The 20,069-nt window shown below is 42.4% G+C and overlaps 1 protein-coding gene across 2 annotated transcripts in view; it reads left to right on the plus strand.

Annotated features, from left to right (window-relative positions):
• lmna (lamin A) overlaps positions 1 to 20,069 on the plus strand; it is a 40,035-nt gene that overhangs the window by 3,614 nt on the left and 16,352 nt on the right. Inside the window, exons 1-3 of one of the 2 annotated variants that reach the window (XM_005750949.1) lie at positions 1,897 to 2,138; positions 2,325 to 2,539; positions 4,008 to 4,387. In XM_005750949.1, the coding sequence (XP_005751006.1) occupies positions 4,053 to 4,387 (335 nt within the window). In that variant the 5' untranslated portion in view covers positions 1,897 to 2,138; positions 2,325 to 2,539; positions 4,008 to 4,052. Of the gene's footprint in view, positions 1 to 1,896; positions 2,139 to 2,324; positions 2,540 to 4,007; positions 4,388 to 20,069 lie in introns of those variants that run through there. The other variant, XM_005750948.1, reaches the window with a different exon arrangement.

Raw genomic sequence — 20,069 nt, forward strand, 5'->3', positions numbered from 1 at the left:
TCTTAAACGTGCACAATCCAAGACGTGCTCCGCAGGTAGTGCGATTAAAAAAACTGCATGTTTTATGCGTTCCTCAGTTGGAGGAACAGGAATGAAAACAGTCTAGTAGCTTTCCTTTCGTTCCCATGCCAGATTTTCTCTGGTTCAAATTCTTCTTCATTGCTGCTCTTTTCTCCTAGCAGAGCAGTAAGTCAGTAGCTCAGGATGGGGAAATATAATGTCAGGATTGCACAATGGGACGGCACGCCTTGTGGGTTTCTTTCTGTCTTTGTGTGTGTGCCTGCATGGAATGCGGTGAGGGTAGAAAAGGAGAGCGCGAGTGAGTAAAGTCTGGGGGGGAAAAGCTGACTGATATCATATTGTTCTGTACTTGTTTTGGCTGCTGAGTTGCATCCCGGTCTGTCATGCTAGCTCCTGTTTTTGGACTTGATGAATGCATCTGGGAATCAAACTGTGCACCAGTCAGCGGCTGAGGGGATGAAGGCTTAAATGCTTTGGGTGTGCTTTACTGGGCGTAAACATGATGGTTTGTCCAAACCACATTTATAAAAGAATAGTGTCATCTGTTTGTATTACATAGACTGTATATGTAAGATGGAGGCACTTAATTACTGTGTCATAACTGAAATAGATAAAAAGCTAAAATTACCAGAGATGGAGCTCAGACTTCAGGGTGGTCTGTGAGCACAATTAACTGCTAAGTGAGTCATGTATTTTTTTTTTCTTCATACATTAAAAATTCTCCTAAATGTCCTGACACCACATTTACTTAATAAATTAAGTCATAGCCCCATAAATAAGATATTTAACAATGTCCGCTGTACCATAAATGAGTTTTGAGGCTTGTTCACACACACCGGGTTAAATCTGATCCAGTGCTGGTACCTGCACATGTGCAAAGGAGCACATTACACAGTTATTTTTGACTTGCTCATAGACGCTGAAAAGAAGTTGATGAAATTGCTACATGTGAACTTTCACTTAGAAAACATTAGGTTTGTTTTCAAGTATCAACAAGCTGAGAATTTTGTAAGATTTTGAAATTGTAAGTGCTTATCAGTCACCCATCTCCAGATTTGTTCTGGTATGGTGAAAAGAAATTCCAGTTAGGACCTTTTTCTGCTTCGGGGTGCTTTGCTGTCCTCATGTTTCCATGTGATGGCATTTTAAATGAGAAATGCTATTATTGTTTGTGCCCTTGAGAAAAGAGTCTTACTGAAAAGCTATCTGGGCTGCCAACCATGCATTCCTATCTTTGTGTGACTTCCATGGAAACATGAGAGCTGAAAAACTTGAAATGTGGACATGATGATGATGATGAAGAAGAGAAAGAGAAAGAAAAAGGGTTAAAGGAAAGAAGGGCTAAAAATGTGAGCTGTTTGTAGCAGGGACGTGTGACTCAGACTCTGATGGCTGCTTTCCACTGGAAGGCCGCGCTGTAGCCGGGATACTCCCTTAGCTACTGGACCTGCCCCATGCCCAAAAACAGAGGTGCTGTCTTGCCCCCGTCTAACCACATGCGCATACACAGACGCACACATGAATGGACAAACGTTTATTTCCATGGTGAGAAGATGTGTGCACCCACAGAGACACACAGAAAATATCAGAGCTTGATTGGACCTGTGGTACCATTAACTCCACCCCGCCGAAACAAATATAAGTCCAGATGAGCTCCGGATTGAGTGTCAGACTTTTAGCTTGTCAAGATGCCTTTTGGGAATTATTCTCTTATCATCTGGGGTTATAATATGAGAATTCCCTGGACGTTTTCCTCCTTTAATCCTTTGGATAACCTTGCTGAAAGGCTATTTTTCTGCCATGGGTAAAACGAGAACTGTGGACAAAGGTGATGAATCATATGCATGTACTCTGGATTAGTTTCATTGCCTGTGTTTATGGTGCGTTACAAGGGCTCAAGGTCACCTCTGCGTCGTTCTGCAGCAGGATTTCTTGATGGAACTGGAATTCTTCATTCATGTCTTTGGCCTTTCAGCTTGAAAGAATGTGTTCTTCAAATCAGCAGGGAGGAGCAGGGTGTAATCCGCACATTCACACACTTTCACCCACCTGGGAGCTGCTCGGTATCATCAGTGTCGCAGCGTTTTATTGACAGACCACTTGCACCAACTGCTGAGGTCAGTGTGTCTGCGAGGGCTCAGTGTGAGGGGAAAAGAGAAAGGAAAAGATAGGGCCAGTGCAGAGCGAGATAAAGCTCAGCAGCTGCTTTCTGCATGCACACACACACAGTCTGTCCTAGCCTGACTCCTCCTCGCTACCCCACCCTCTTCTCTCTTTTGCTCCCGCCCCGTCTCCCTCTTCAGCGGTAGGTACATGTGCAGTGAGCTTCGGCTACGAAAGCAGTCCAGGGCACGAGCCAAAGGAGCACACACCCACCAGCAGACAGCATTCTTCAACAGATCTGGGACTGCGATCATCTGAGGCACTGAAACCAGCAGATAAACTTCCAGAAAGATCCTGTGCTCGCACTTTTACACCCTTCAGCAGGCTGCAGTCAAAAGGCTCTCACACAGCTAAGGTAAGCTTCAGAGAGTTTCCTCATGTTTGTCTCCTGTGAGGCTTTTTCTTTATGTCTCACTGACACTGCTGCTGTCTGTGCTTCTAGTATACTTGTCATTTTGAGCTGGTTAAACTCGTTCAGTCAGCTGAAAGCTGCTTTCATTTTCCTTTTCTGAGGCATAACTTTGTCAAAGTTGTAGCTCGTTTCAGTGGCTGAAGAGCTGAACATCAGACAGCACCTGTTAATGCTCAGGAGCTGCTTTTGGAAGCTGAAATGATGCTTCATTTATTCAAAGTCAGTCCAGAGAGAGTACTCGTAAGTGTGTGCTCCTGTGGGCGTGTGCATGCATCCCACCCACGTGCATGTTCTCGCGTGCACTTTTGGTAATGAGCGAGAGGGGATGGATGGAAGAGTTTGGTGTGTCCACCCACTCCAATCTGGAGAGCCCATTCCCGCCATTTGGTGGGACAGGCTTGTTAGGCTGTGAGTGGAGCAACTGCTGACAAGTAGAGTAGTTTTCAGTCTCACCTGTTTGGCCACAGTTACTGATAACAGTGCTGATAAGTCTCGTTGAGAAGTTTCGTCAAAGCCTCATAATTTGATTTGTAGAGCTTCTCCCTTTGCGTGTTTCGTTTGTAAAATTCTCTTATATATGTATGTATGTATTTATTTGTGGGTGTGGCTTGCTTCCATGCATTTTTATTTTAATTCGTTTTGTATACTTTTCCAGTGAACTGTAAGCTCTGAAGCTTTTAAGGTTTCGATGTAACACTCCTCATATTAGGATGGATACTTGTCCATATCAGGGCATCCTGCAGCAATCGTTTAGATTATGAGTCAACACTTTGGAATTATATTGAGCGCTGTTGCTAGTGGCTGTGGGCAAAATGATCACCACTGAACATTCTGATCTCTAAACAAATAAAAGCATTTTTTACCAGAGTCTCTGTGGATGGCAGAGCAGCATGGTAATGCCTTGTTTTAGTGTCCCTGGTTACAACTGCATATTTTCACTGTAATTATGAGAGTGTTTACAGCCTTGCAAAAGGTATGTGGGTTGGTCTTTGTGGGAAATGTGTTGAGCAAGCTGCGTAAAGTGGTTTAACAGCACCTACAGCAGTTTAATGTAGCTGAAGCAGAGCGGACGGTGAGGTTATCACAGTGGGTTAGTTTGTTTTGGAAATATCGACATGAATGTAAAAGGGAGCAGGAAACAAGTGAAAAGGTAGCTGTGATAAGTTCAGCATTATCTTTTTTAGCATATGCTTCCCAAAAAAATCAAAACGAGTTAATAAAACAAATCTGTGAGCAGACGGAGGACTGGAGGCGGACAGATAAGAATCACTGTGGTGCAAGACTGGAGCCTTTCTTCGCTTTCACCTCAGTTAAAGTTTAACTTGTGATTCAGCCATTAAATCAGTGCAGTGTGTTTCTGTGGAAGGCAACCTTGATACTCTTCTCATTAAGTCTTCCTCCTCTCCCACAGCCGGTGACTCACCCCATCTGCGTCTCTTGCTGAGCCATTATTACCATGGAAACCCCGAGCCAAAAACGCACCAGCCGCAGCGCCGTCTCTCCGGCCCGCATCACCAGGCTGCAGGAGAAGGAGGAGCTGTGCAACCTCAACGACCGGCTGGCCGTGTACATCGACAAGGTGCGCTCCTTGGAGTCGGAGAACGCCGGGCTGCGGTTGCGCATCAGCGAGTCTGAGTCCTCGGTCACCCGTGATCTGTCGGGCATCAAGACGGCCTATGAGACGGAGCTGGCGGATGCCCGCAAGACTCTCGACCAGGTGGCCAAGGAGCGAGCACGCCTGCAGCTGGAGCTCAGCAAGATCAAGGAGGAGCACAAAGAGCTCAAAGCCAGGTAAGAAGAGCAAATGGGCGTGGACTTTCTTCCTAATAGCCAGGAGGGGGCGACTGCCCAGTTTTCAAGAATTGGTCCAGTTGTATAGAAGTCTATGAGAACGTGCCCTCACTTTTTTCCCTGTTGTTTATGTTCCCAGTCGCTGATTTTAAGTCCTATTTGATACAGCATCACGCTTGTTGTGGGAATAAATGCCTACTTTGTTACTAACATCTGAGCATGCAGAGTCCTTGTTAGTCAGATCCAAGAAGGACCAAAAATAAATGCTAAAATGCAACCTTCAAAACAAATGTTCAAAAACCAGCTGGTCGGGATAGCTACACCCATCTATCAGACAGTTGCTATTGTACTGACATCACATTGTGGATGTAAACTACACTGTAACTGATTTCATGTGTAAATAAGTTAACATATCAGAAGCACACACTGATGATTTTGTGCATGTGCCATTTCTCTTCAGAGGACAGATGAAAACAAACACTGATGCAGTTTTGCTTCAGAGTCAGGGGAACCACTGGGAATGATCCATAAATCTTTCAAGCAGCAGCACACTGATGATGTAACGTTTATCTGCCGTTGTGTGGGATCTGTGTGGGGGAATTCCCTGACTTTCTGCCAAGTGATTCCACAGTAACTTTGATATGTTCTCGTATTCCTCCTGCTGCATAAGAATGATGCTTTTCAGATTATAGGTCAGCAATTTTTACTTTGTGGCGCTGTAAAAAACGATGAATCAGATTGTTATATGGGGACGCGTTAAGGATTCCCTGGCGTTGTTACTGCTGAGCGTCAGCCAGCGCAGGTTTGTCTTCTTTTAAAATATGTCTTCAAACCCTGTCGGTGTGTCTCGTAGCAGCTGGTTAAACTACAGTGAATGTGATGTGAACGTGTGGATGCAGCTGCTGTGATTTTACCTTTTGTGCTGCAATACTTTGAATTCACACCCTGTGTTGCATGAACAGCTGAGGAGGTGCAACACCCTGTCGTCTGTGGAATGCGGTGTGAGATGTGCAGCCAGATCCAACATCAGGGCTGTAAATGTCATTCCTGAGTTTCAGTTTTCAGGTGCAGTCATGTCACTTCAGTCCCCGTTGAAGGAAAGGACACACCTCCAGGCAAACAGGCTGAACACAGCCTGCTCTGCTGAGCTGGAATCACTGTCCCCGTGACAGAATGTCGACTCACAGCTTTACACACGGCGAGATTACTTTGCACAGGTGCATGAAGACTTTAGAGTTTTGGCATTTGTGAATTGAGTTTCGTACTGAAGCATGAAATTGAATGAAAAAGTAGCCGAGCTAACAAAATGCAGTCTAATTTTACTGTTTTTGTTTTGTTTTGTTAAATTCTGTTGCGTGGTGGAAGTGAAGAACACGCATGTCTGTCATTCATCCTTTATTTGAAACTTTCAAAGCACAGGAGTTAAGGAATGGTGGACAATGAACCAAACCACTGTGAGGCACATGAGAGGGAGTCATTATTTCAAAACTTACACAACTCTGTACTAAAATGAAGAGTTTTCTGTACATATTGGTATATTTTTTAGCATTGTGTCATATTTACAATGATGCATTGAGCAAACGGTATCCATGGCTGCTTGTTCCCAGATACTAATCAAGCTAGGCTACGGCATTCGTCACTACATCTAAATGAGGTTAGGAAGCGGAATGGAAACGGTTCCATTACAGTAGGTGGTGACGCTGCATTCATTATTTGAAAACAACATTTAGAGGAAACCCTGTGTGTAGCTTGGCATGCAGGCTGGTGTTATTGGAGGAGTGTTGGAGCCGAGGCCACATTATCAAGCAGCTCTAACAGCTTCAGCTAGCTGAGGAGCTATTAGGATTGTGAGCAGATTTTTTCCCCTGTAAGTCGCCCCGAGTCCACAAAATTTCCGACTCGATGCCTTACTGAATGTCTGCGCGTCTTCAGATGTTGGGGGAGTCTGTCGGCAGATCAGACTCAGCCAGCAGTGCTGCCCAGGAATGTGTTGGCAGCAAAGTTCATGTTAGAGAAAGAGAAAATGCAAAATACCGACTCGCTGCACTCTAATTCTTTACAGTCAGCACTTTGTTTCCTGATTGCTCCTCAAACCAAAATCATTTTTTCAGGAATAAAGTAGCTGCGTTTTCGTGTGTGTGTGTGTGCGTGTGTGTGTGTGCGTGTGTGTGTGTGCGTGTGTGTGACCACAAATTTAACGACTCCTTTGATCTGATTAGTCGCTAATTGCTTCCTTTTCAAAGACTTGACGTTTTATTGCATCTGAACCAGAGATGGGCAGTAACGTGTTACTGTAATCCGATTACTTTTTTCAAGTAACAAGTAAAGTAAGGGATTACTATTGTAAAAAATGGTAATTGGATTACTGTTACTTTCCTGTAAGCACGTTGCATTACTGTGTTACTAAAGCCGTGGGGGTTGTTTTGCTTTTTTTTGCGAGAGTGTCTCATGACAGTGACGTAAGCGAGTGCGACGTTCGTGGCAACAGCTGTGTGCAGATCAACAATGGATAATATATTGAGTGCGGAGAGAGTATGAGCTGCAGCGTTTAAAGCGTGGAAGTACTGACCTTACTTTGAGTTTGAGTCCATAAAAGGTGACAAAAACATTAGTGTCCGTTGTTCACTTCATGAGAAGAAAACTTCTTTTTACAGCGAAAAACCGCTAAACTTGATTACACAAATCAATCAGCTAGCCTCCACAGCAGCGGTAATATAAGATCCATAACTCTGCGGGAAATGCGTCTTTAGTGTGGCTTGCCTTTCTTTGAGTGGTCCTAAGCTCATCAGCTTAATACATATTGCATTCAGCAGTCTTTGCCTTATCACAGTGCTTCTTGCCTGCAGGAGCAACCACGGCTCCCACAGCAGTTTTACTTTCCTAAGGAGGCAGATTCTTTTGATGCATGTGTGCTGGAGTCACTCAGTCCGGCTTGAGCTGCCTTTATCTGCTAGACTTTAAGTGGCGTGTTTGCTGTTTGGTTTCCATGGTGCTGTGGGAGCCTTGGCTCGGCTGTGTGACGGGGTTGTGACTCAGAGCCTTTTTTCAAGGCCTCTGGAATGGGCTGAGTGGACTCTCTGTGACGGGAAGTCGGCTTTATTAATACACACCGACGGGCTGCTGTGACGCTGCTGGGCTGGGCGACAGGCGGCGACAGCAGCAGCAGAACGAACGGACGGCTGTTAAGTCTCACAATGTGTTGACTTTTCGCTGGTGTCCTTGCTTGTTGCTCCCAAACATGACACAGCAACAGGTGGAGCCTTCAGTGCAGTTCGGCTGACAGGACACGCCTGTTCAGCCCAAAGGCAGACACACACACGCCTTTGTATGCAGAACAACCGCAGGGGACACATGCTTTCATCCCCTGAAGCGAAGCAACAAGGGGTCAGAACGACAACCTCTCTCATTGATAATTTAAAATTGTGGTGAAAAGCAGGTGTGAGGGAAAATTTAAAACAGGTCTAAACTTAAAGCCTGGAGCCACTTGAAATGGCTCAGGTTTGAAAACCAGGCAAAGCTACACTAAAGAGGAGACACGTTACTGTCAAGGTCTTTTTCATTGAATACTTGGAGCACTGCACCTGCGTTGTCTCACGTAGAGTCTAAAGTCTAGCTGTTTGTATGAGGGTGTTATTGCAGGGTCATTTTTAATCCTTAACCAGGCTGATAAAGGAATTATTGGTCATCATATTACATTTTATTTTAGCTTTGTGCTGCTATGCAAACTACACTAATCTAAGCATTTATATAATAAGCTCTTTATTTATAGACGACCTCTCAAAATCCACAGTACAAAGTGTTTCACAGGGGCAACAAAATACAGCCATCGACCCTGAGGTTAGATATCCACGATTGTCCCCTTGAACTTCGATTATCCATTAAAAGATTGCTTCAGAATGCCATTCAAGTGGAAACTGACAAGACAAACACTGGAATTGTGTTTTAACACTGAACAGCAGAAGGCTCTGAGTTAAGTTGAAGCGTCAGGTCTTTGGTCTGCTGCAGGAAAACACAAAGAGGGAATTTTGTACTGTGGATTTAAACTTAAGTGAATGAAACCTCATATAAAGCTCATATTTACTAATGATTACTCACCACAATACGAAGGCTCTTCTCCTGTATTGCTGTAAGAGCAGGAGAAGTTATTACAGCCAACAAAACCGTTTTTCAGTGTTTATATGGAAACAACTTTAAATACTGTCAACTGTAATGATGTAAGGTTTATATTCACCCATCGGCCACGACACTAAAGAAACTAGGGCTGAACGATTATGGAAAATAATCTAATTGCGATTTTTTGCGCCCAAATAGCGATTGCGATGCGATATGCGATTATTTTTTAAGGTCTTTGTCTTCTGTATTATTAAACAAAGACAAGCAATACATCATATAGTATGGCCAATACTATATTACATTAATTTTAAACTGTTCTTTCCTGGAAGACAGACCTCTGTTATGATGACATGAGGTGATGCATGAATTGATGACTGACATTTTTATTTAACTTCTTCAATCACAACAGTATATTTGAACATACACAATAGTTTATTTTTAGCTTACAAACATCTGAGCATAAAGTGCTGACAAGGAACCCTGGTGTAAACATTAAAATGAAAGTCAGTACAATGTGCAGATTGCAGAAATATACATAAAAAAAATCAGTGGCTTTACCACACTCAGTTTTTCGACATCTGTGAACTACTAGACAGTCATTCAATTAAAAAATAATATTAAATAAATAAAACTAATAAATAAAAAATACACACATCTTACTGATCTCTGCAGTCAGTAACATTACACATAAAGTGCAAAAAGGCGTTAAATTGGACGGTCTAGTTCTGATTAGCGTCACCGCTGTCTCGGTGGAGTTTAATAAACTCGGCCGTCTGCTTCTTGCTATCTAAAATATAACCAGACACTGGTGTAAATTCTCGACTGTCTCATACTTCTGTTTAATAAGTTTTCTGTTTGACGTTTAGTCAGCTGTGTGAAAACCAAGGAGGAACCCACCCGGGGGATTAATAAAGTTTTATTTTATCTAATCTAATAACTTTAATCTCAGCCAAACCGATTTACTCACGAACAAACAAAACACTGAAAAAAGCCCAACAATAACGTTTTTAGGTTGTCTAAGTGACTTATATATTACGTTTAACCCGAGCAGCGAAACTCCGCGGTGATCTGAAAATGATGTGCCGGGAGTTGTGCCGTTCTGGGCCGCATCAGTAACCTCGAGCTCCCGGCTGGCTGTCGAGCTGGTGGGTAGCAGACGCCTCTGAAAACGTCGAAGCACTTTTGCAAATATGGGATATCTTGATAAACCGAGCAGATATTTGATGTTTACACAGCTACTTTCTCGCCTGAAAATATGTTAAAAGTTTATTTTGTGACCCAGAAAGATTAGTATGAGTAATTTTAAAACTTAGTAGCGGCCGCCATTGCTGGAAACTGGAGTTTGGCTGGGCCGCGCTATGAATTCTGGGATATGGTAGTAATTTGGACAGCCTTCGGCGCGTCGCTGTGACGTAATTGGTCTACAAATGCGGCCTCAGGAGGATGCAGCCCATGAATTTGGACATGTCCAGAGTATAATCGCAGCCTTTGCGGTTAGAAAATTGCACTTGATCATGTCGCAATATTATCGCAAATGCGATATATCGTTCAGCCCTAAAAGAAACACCACCTAATATTGTCCCAACATAATAGCATTAACACAGGATCTCTGGGCGTGTCCTTTGGTTTTAGTGTGGAGTGAAATGGAAATGAAAAGTAAATCCAAGTGTGGAGGAAAGAAATTAAACTAGAAAAAATAATAAATAAATGCACTGACTCTGCATGCACAGGCTTGAGTGTTGTGATTGTAGCTGTAGCATTATGCCAGCATAACCAGCAGCCATTTTTAACAGACGTTTTAAAACACTCAACTTTGAGCTGCTCAGACACCAGTGCAGCATTTGAAAGTAAATAGCTAAGTCCTTTTTCAGGATCAGACACAAAGCAGGGATTTTCCATGGAGGAGTTTGCCCCACCTGTCTGAACGATGTGTGTGAAGGTGTGGCAGACACTGATGAAGCGCTCAGACTTCTTTTTTTCTTCTGCAGTCTGTTGAAACAGTACAAAAATCAATTAAATATACTGTAGCAGACGTGGCTGAGCACGTCTAGGAGCAGCTGCAGACTGAAAGGCAGTGCATCTGCTGCATCTTTGTATTGTACTAACACTGCATTCATGGACTGATGTGCAATGTTGAGCGCAACTATGACAGAACGGCTATCAGACTGCACTGCAGGAAATGCACTTATCACATCACACATCCCATTTCCTCAACTGTGAATACTTTCTTTTACAATTTGCCTACTGTATTATGAACTATGACTTGCGCATGTTTCAGACATTTGTTATGTTTATGGTCAGTTTTAGGCGTTTGTTTATTTTCTGATAAACTAAATTTCCTTGTTACGCTTCATTTAGATTCAAAGCTGTATTTACTGCAGTCCGGCGCTGTTGTTTTCCCCTGTGCAACATGTCACATAGCTGCACAGTACATGCCAGCACCCTGAGCAACAACAATGTGATAAACAGAAGCTTTTCAATATCTGACCAAACTCTCTCCTGTGAGGAGAAAACGAGAAGTGAAAGGGGGAGCCCGCTCAAGTATCGGACGTCATAGGAAGCCGTCTAATATTAGTCACAGCTTGAGTTCGCGTGAGTAAAGTTTCTATATTTATCTCGGGGTAAATTCTAAACCTGTCGCTAAGGTAACGTGTTATACATCCGCTCTATTAATGGGTGATGATGTGTAACAGGAGGATCCATTCAAGCGGCTCCTGTCAGCTTTGTTGAGATAAAATGTTTGCTGGAAAAGTTCCTTCCTAAAATGGAAAAGAGCATCTGTTCCAGATCATTCAGCCTTTCAGGGCCTTTAATTTCTTTAGTTGTCTGCTTGAAACACCATCATTAAACTATTGGTTTGCTGAATGAGCAGGAGCCTGTCAGGAGGCTCGTGCGGTGGAAGATGTATTTTTCTTTTTTGATTCGAAGAATGAAAATTCAAATGTGGAGAACAAGTTTTATTTTGATTTTATAGTCAAACCTCATAAAAAAAATCATCATTAAATCATATTTTTCATTAACAAGTAGAGAATGAAGCCAGTCGGTGATGTGATGACCACAGAAGTTTTCCTTTCTCAACATTTTTGACTTTATTCTCAAAATAAAAATTAAGAACAATGACAAATCCTTTCAAAAATACAGAAAGTTCTTTTATTTCTTTCATCTTTACTATATTTTCTTTATTATCGTTACTTTAAATGATTTAAATATTAAAAATGTGGTTGTTGCGGCTGATTTTTCTCTATATATATTTTCTCAATGTTCCTTGCAATCTCTAAAATGTTCAGCTAAGAAAAATGTTTGAAAGGTTTGAAAATGCACAGTGTAATATAAAAACCCCCAAAACAAAAACCATCAAATGCTTTAAACATTTCTGTTTGCAGTAATTTAAAACTGGGCTTTTACCAAAAGACAAAGGATAAAATTGAAAATTATAATAAGACCCAAAATTCCCCTCCCAACCTCTTAAAGACTGATTATGGAGACTAGTTAATAATGAATGCCATTAATGTGCTGTTATTAGGTTAGAGCAGGATTATTTTATTTTTTAAAAGGGTTTGATGCTCATATGTCACTATTTAAATTTCGGGAAAAACCCATTTTGGAGTTCTCGAATGTGTCTGGACACAAAGAGAGAAGCACGAGGTCTGACCTCTTCATTCATAATTGAGTGCATCACCATTACACCATCGCAGCTGCCATTACAAACCATCTCCATCATGAGCTTCAGTAATCACTGGATCAGTCGACCTTTTGTTACAGCAGACATTTTAACTCGTCATATAAAAGAATATAAATGCATTTAATTCTCAAATCCATCTCTCCAGAAACCTTTTTTTCAAAAAAAATACGAAAGGTTTTCCGCTGTATTAAGGCCAGAAGCGGGCAGCGGACCACCATCCAGCACCCGCAGCAGATTTCACTGCTCGACATCTTTTCTCATGCCGTTTGATCACATCCTCCTCTGTTCTTCTGGCTGCCTCGAGGGGGAAGCCCTGCGTTCCCTCGTGATGATCTCAGCTTGTATTACGTGACAGCGGACAATCGTCTGTCACACTGAGTCATGGCGGGCAGATAAGAGCTCGGAGAGCAGTCCAGGATTTTGGGTGTCATCCAGCAGGGATGTAAATTGGATCATGCAGGTCTTTGTGTCGCTGTGTCACAGCTCTGAAGACGCCCCAAAAATGCCCAAGAGTCATAACTCATTTATACCTGAGCTGTCCTAAAGAGACGTAGTCGTTGAGGGGCATTTCCATTTAAGCTGACTTCAAACAGCAGGAGTAGCTTTTGATTCATTTTACTTGCTTTAGATTAAGAGATTTGTGTTTTATTTTTTAGTGTGATTAATCAAGAATACTTTAAACTATGGTTAATCCTGTGTGTTTGACTTGCTTTTTATATTTAGCTGTAAACATTTAAAGTCTATATTCAGCTCTGTCATATTTACACACTCAGGGAAAAGTTGCACATAAAAAGCAGGAGAAACGTCAGCTCTGCCAATAATTTACACTTTCCCTTATTGATTAATCTAAAGTGTTTTTTTTCTTTATAAATTGGAAAAAGAAAACTTGGGATCCTTTGTGTTTCTGTCATGTCGACTGTTACACTGGTGTATAGACATGCTGACCAAAGTGTCAAATAATGAGCTCAGTGTATGTGTGAGTAACGCTGAGCCAGAAATAATCGAAACACTCCGTTTCAGCAGAGATGGGATATCTCTGATGTGGTCATATTAGACACAGAGCACATTAGCTTCACTCTTACGTTTCAGATCTTGTATTTGTGAGGGGCAGCCAATCAGATGAAGGCTGGTATAAAGGAAGCATGCCCTTAAAAGGGGAAGAGAGCTAAAACGGCTTGGCTCAGGACCTGCACCAAGTATAATGATAATCACGATTAGTTTGAACTGTGAATGATGCAAAGCAGAAGAGTGAAAACACGTCGCTGGAAATGAGCATAATAAGTCACCTTTAGAGGCTTAAAGAGCCCCGAGTAGAGTTTGTAGGTGTGGTTGTTTACAGCCACACTTCCTGTTTTGCTTTTTTTGACTCAGTCTGATTTGGTTGAGGCACTAAAAACTGAATGGTTCCTTTGCGGAAAGATCTTGGTTTGGTTTCAAATACGGCCTGTTACAACATTACCCTTTTGTCCTGCATTTAAACGTGATGCTGACGGGGTATTTATGAGCATCCCAGTACTGCCAAGTCTAGTGTGTTGTGGGCTGAAGTGAGGGGACAGCTACGCAGTGCCAGCGACTTTGACAAAACCATATTTTATGCTTTAGCAGTGAAATCATTAGTCTCCCAAATCCCTGATATGAAGCTTCATAACTTTTCATTTGAGAAGTAGGAAAATCCCATAAATGTGTAATCGCATAGATCAGAAAAGTGACAAACTTCTTGAAAATTTGCATTTTTTCTGATGCAGATATTCTGCAGATGAAGCTTGTGAGTACTGGTGGTGTTTTGTTCTCTCGGGCCCTGGCAGAATACTTTGTGATGGAAAACAGATGCAGTAGGCCTGTAAATGTGCTGAACGGCGCTCTACACAGCTCTCTTTATTGGTGTGCGAGTAATGAGAGACTCGGCCTTGGACTTCAGTGGACCAGAACTTGGTACCAAACTGAGATTTTGGCAGGCTGTCGTACTCTGTGTGTTTTAGTGATGTTTATAGAATGAAAGTTTCCACAGAGCCTGTGGAGGCAGCCAAACCCTCGATGAGTCACTCGCACATGGACAGGCTAAATCGCTTTAAGATGGTGGGACACCAAAGAGTCTCTCGCTCTCTCTGTGTCTTTGTGTCTCTAGCTCGCTTTCTCTCTCTGCCCAAAGACTTTCCCGTTGGGACGTAGACTGAGTGGCCGCTCTTCATCCTGCACCGTTCCATTCCCACCTGGTTACTTATGTAACAATGCTTCAGTTTCCAGACCTGTAAAATCTCATTTTCTCTGACATAAATTGGAGCAGTTGTGCTGTATAATCTAAGCAGGGCACTGAGTTTGTGAGGGATCTCGTTCAACTCAGGCTCATATGTTCTGCATTAACTGCTGCGTTTGTTTATTGGGACTCAGGACTGACTGGAAGCCAAGCTTTGCCATCTTGATTTTGTTTATCTTAGCTTGCAGTGCTCTTATTGTTCAAGAAGCTGACCAGTTTCATTTAAAAGTATCATTAATTGTGTTCCATATGTGTGAACTGCTTTTGCATTGTTGCGTGTGACAGAAGTGGCCGTTAAATTTTTTTTACAAACACGATTCTGGCAAACTGGGAAATAGTTTGCATGTTTTGGTTTGTGTTTTGTAACTTGTGGCACATGGGTGTGGCTTGCTAGCATCAGAGTTTACACAATCACTGGAAGCAGAGTTGTTTTTTAGAGCTCACCTGGCACTACTTGAGTCTTCCTGAAGCAAACCCGCCTTTTCTTCCTTTTCTGTCACTTTGATCTGTTGCACACTCACAGCGAGCGCTCCTGTGTTTCCTGTCCGACGGTACCAGCCTCTTACTGTTTTGCGTGAGAGCACCCAGTCGCTAGACTCGTCCCACAACCTCAACTTGGTTTTACTCCAAGAATAAATTCTTTCTTTTTTACCCGCTTAAACGCTAGCACAAGCTACAGAACCCTGACTCATTAAGCCCACATGGGTTTTATTTAGCTCAAAGCTAACGATAGCTGTCGTCTCAGGTTTCTGGCGTTTTCGTTGTAAGTCAGTGCAGCTGGAAAAGCAACTAGAAACAGCCTGCTGTTACAACTTGATGCCTATATGAGGCTGAGACTTTTCTTTTTACTTAAAATGGGACTCAGCCGGATGATAACTGTCGCACAGTTCGGGCTGGATGCAATAAAGTGTTTGATCGACTTGTTGCAAGAAGTCTTGTGAAGCAGCAGGATAGTCTTGTTTAGTCAAAGCACTTTAACCTGTTGTCAGAACTTAAATGAATGCCTGCAAGCTAATGAAGGAGGACTGCTGTGATTTTATTAATTTTTTTTTACTTGGAATTCACACGTCTAACAGGTCTGATTAACAGGAAGCGCTGAATAGTAAAGAACATGAACGCTTCTTCGTAATCTTATCTTAAGATCTCTTTAGCTTTTTGTTTAATGATGGCTGCAAAAACCCCTGAAAGCAAGGGGCAGAAGAGGCAGTCGTGTACCAGCGTTGCTCTTTATCGTGTGAGTTGTTCTGATTCAACACCAGTGAAGAGTTAGCGTAAAAGCTGACACAAAGAGCAGCGACCAGCGTCTGACTCACCCACTGATGAGTCATGTACTAATCGTGCAAAGGGGAACAAGAGGCGTTTCATGTGCTCTTTGGTGTCTGCGGTCTCACACACAGACTTTCTAACAGGCTCTGTCGACGGGCGGGACTCCGCTCTCTTTCTTCATTTGTTGACTGATGGTGTGTTTGAGCTTTAGCGAATGCAAATTTCTGCAGCCACGAATGGGACAAAGCGAGTGCGTGGAACTCATTTCCGCGTGCAAATTTTGCTTTGGTGACAGCTCAAACAAAACCGAGTTTGATACGAGAGAACGTCTCTTGGCTCCCTGAAGCCGATTAGCCATGGTCACCATTTGCTTTGCTGTGAAAAAGCAAACACTAAAAACTCTGTTTCCATCTGCCACATGTGGATGCAAACGGGCGGTCTCTGGCAAAGGCCGCATTGTTGACGGTTTCTGCTGATTTATCCCACACGCACACACACAATCCCTGTCATTGTGTTCTTCATCCCAGAAGAGACACAGGAAACAGTCAAGTACCAGCCTGTTTCACTGAAAAATGCAGCAATAGAAAGTTTCACAAAATGCTGCAGAGCTGACTCGAACCATCAGGCTGAAGGCTGCAGAGTTTTTCTTTGTTGTTTCACAGGCTCTCTTCAACAACCGTCGTATCTGATATCATCTCAGAGCCTGCAGGGAAACTCTTCTGCTACACGTGTGAACGTGTCAGAACACCGTCTGGTTCCTCACACACGCCAAACCAGTTCAAAGTTGCATTTACATGTCCACAATTAGTGCGTGTTTTAAAAGCGTATAATAAATCAGGCCTCCAGTCCTAACTTTTTACATTGGTTGCACTGGTGCATTTTTCATTTAGGTGTAGCAGCACATAGTTTTAGTGCCACAGAGTGGCAGATGAGTGGCAGTAAATGATAGGTGCTGTGTTCGCATTGTTGCCATTTTTACCATATCTGATGTTATGTGATTGTGGTTCAGCTCATTGTGGTTACCTCAGCAGTTCATGTCATGTCTGGGCTGGGCATTTCAGGGACGCGGGTAACGGCCACCACAGCATTTCTGCTGATCTGTAGTTCATTTAAATGAGCAAAATATTTAAGGTTTTGATTTATTTAAGGATGAGTACAGGATGCGGTTTCTCACACACTGCTTCACATCCAGGAAGGCCGCCATCATGACAGTCGGTGAGAGACGTAAGGCAGAAGAATGAAATTGTTTATGGGTTGATGGATAATTTGTAATTATAGATTCCAGCTTCTTAAATGTGTGTGGATTTACTGTAATTACCGTTTCTACACTTTAAGTTATTGTGCACAAGACTAGAAATGAAAACAACTCTTTGATGTCTGCTAAATGCAGAAATCGGGCTTTATTTCGATTTTTACCTGCGTGTTGTTTTGTGCTGGATAACCGAGAAACTGTTTCCTCAGTGATGCGGGAAACTTCAAATGATTTGACTTTGGCCAGGATTCAGCTGGTTGTTGTGATGAGTAAGTCGCCTTTAGAGAATAATTTATGCAGTTAAATTTTGTTTGAACAAAACAATTTATTTTTATTTGTTGCTATTTTAACATTTGACTTCTGAAAGTAAGTCATAACCAAAAGCACATTTGGATACAGGCGCTATAACAAAAAGTGTTTTTATTTTAAAGGCCATTAGCAGAGGATCATGCTGTACTCTGGCATGTTTTCCTGGTGCCTCATTATTCACCAACCTTCCTCTTAGTCACCTTTTCCCCACAGTGCTCTCCACATAAAGTGGCTTTGTGAATTGCTAAACTAAACGTGGTGAAGCTGGAAAAAGGAAACACTGGGCTATAAAAGGAAAAGGGAACATTTTAGATGGCCTATAGGGAATGTGGAAGATCCCCCTCTTCCTGCCCCCCAATTTCTCCTCTGTGTTTGAGCAGTGAGTCATCAGGAAACCCCACCCACACAGACCATAGCAAGCTTTGCAGAAGGGGGTGTGTCTGTGTTTATATAGCAGCATACCATATAGTTCGGTGGACACTTGCATAAGTTGGCGGTTTAAACAGGGAAAACCTCAGTGGGTTTCCTCCTGCAGCCTCTGATGTGCACGTGTGCAAAGCGCTGAAGCCCCTACTCCTGCAGGGGAGCTGCTCCTGTAAACACTGCAGTCGTAGTGAGCAGCTGTCGGTGTGTGCACGCTGCTGTCTAAAGCCTCTGCAGCTACTTTACATAGAAGCAATATGTTGGCCAGGTTTCCTGCGAGGAATTTGGAGGGCTTATGGATATTTTTTTTTCTTCAGCACAAATGACAGAAAAATAACATTAAAAGAATCTTGTTTTTAGAGTTTAGTAACAGTTAGATTTTTGTCATTAATTAAAACATGAACACACACAGAGTGTGCTACCAGCAGATGAAAGCCAGACTTTCTGGAAACGGATGTTATGGATTTTTTTTTGTTTTGTTAAATTTTTCCAATACTACAGAAACCACAAATTCAGAACTGTCAGTATGGATGCATGAAAGGGTTGCGTGAGGAGGCCTCCAACCTTTCAATCTGATTGTGCGCAGCCAGGAAAATGATCCAGGCTGCCAGATCACTGCAAAGAAGGAAAAACAAAGGCGGCTCAGTTCATGGAGAGATTAGACAATGACGTTGTACAGTCTCAAATATTTGTCTCTTAAAACAGCACATTCTGCACACATGGGTAACTTGCATTAGCTTTTATTTACTACACACTACAAACTGTAAATAAAAGATAGAATAAAAAGTGTTAGCTTTGTTAGCTGGTGCTCACCCACCAACTGCCGAAGGAGCCAAATTAAAAGCCAAAAAGTTGTTTTAGCAGCGCTTCAAAGGACATCAGAAGTACAAGTGAGACTTGAAGCCTAGCAGACAGCTAACTCTCACAACCATAATGATGCCTGACTAACCCCAGCTGGGTTATAATTTGTTAATTTAAAAAAAAATTAAAAAATCTCCAGAGCAGCCTCAAGTGGCTGTTGGAGGTACTGCAGGTTCTGCTTTGGCTTTAGTTTCTGGTCCCTGAGCTTTCTGCCTTCTTTTAGTAATTGCAAGCGACACACAGAAACACTGCTTGTGCTGTATCTTGCGCACTGCGCCACAAAAACCAAATTCTTTCCATACTTAAATGTGTTTCTTCTATAAAATGTCTAAATTTAAGTTCCAGATTTATAGGCCTCATAAAGGTCTTTGCATAGCCTCTTTTCTGGCTCTGGTCACAGTCATTTTTCTTTCATAGCTTGTAGGAATAGAAGGTTAGACTTTCCTTTGGGGCTGCACGCAATAAAGCACCACACTCAAAGTCCTGAGGTGTGTTGAAAATCTGCACAGAAAACTCTACACCTTTTTATTCCACTGCGTCCACAGCGTGCTGGAAATGTGCACGCTAGCAGGCCTGACGACAAGGCCTTGGTTGCCATGGCAACGGCATAGCAAAACAGGGGAGGAGGGAGAGACACGGCGGGCTTTTTTCTCTCTTTCACTCCGTGAGGCAGAGTTCGTTTCTTGTTACTGGGGTGGACAAAGATAGCTGTGAGTCATCCTCGAGGCTCGGAGCGGAGCCAACACATTCCTCCTCCTCCTCCTCAGATTTCTTGTCTCCATTATTCCCCCTCTTTCTCTTTTTCTTGTTGTCTCAGTCTTTTTTGTATTTCCATTTCACACCACCATCTCCTACTCTCCCCCATCTCACACCAACTCCACTGAAAAGCTCCCATTTTGTCTCTGTGCCTCAGCATGTGCCAGTTTTAAATCATGTGTAATGAAATTCCTCCAAAGAGCTGAAACGTAAACAATACCTTTTTTTTTTTTTTTTTTAACGATTTTTCCTTTTTTAGGCTGTAGGTATTAATGTGTGGAATAAAATAAAAAGAAGTGTTTTACTGTCTAGAGACAAGAAGAAAGCTTGACAAAATTCAGTTTTTGATCTAATTGTTTTTTCTCTGCAGAATATAAAACTTTTAATTTTAATCAAATCTGCATTTGTTTGCTCAGCTGTTAGATCAGTACCACGTTGCTTATTCCCCTGCTGATGATGTTGTAAATATTAATTATAAGTTTCTTAAAAATAACTGCTGAGTTTCTCCACATGTGTCCTGAGAACAATTTGAGTCTTCAGAGATTGAATATTTATGTTTGCTGTCTAATTTATATATGAACCTGTAATTCTGAGCAAACGGCTGCATGAAGAGCACACACGACAGATCGCACATGAACGTGGAGGGACCGGCATGCACATTTCACATTAGCACACACTGAGGTTGTATATACAGACGTTGGGTCCACAGATGCACGTACTCTGTCATTTTTGCAATTTTTGCATTGCAGAAGACTTAAACTCCACA

Source organism: Pundamilia nyererei, unplaced genomic scaffold (genome assembly GCF_000239375.1).
Source record: "Pundamilia nyererei isolate P.nyererei 1_Seehausen unplaced genomic scaffold, PunNye1.0 scaffold00294, whole genome shotgun sequence".
In the NCBI taxonomy this organism is placed as follows: Eukaryota; Metazoa; Chordata; class Actinopteri; order Cichliformes; family Cichlidae; genus Pundamilia; species Pundamilia nyererei.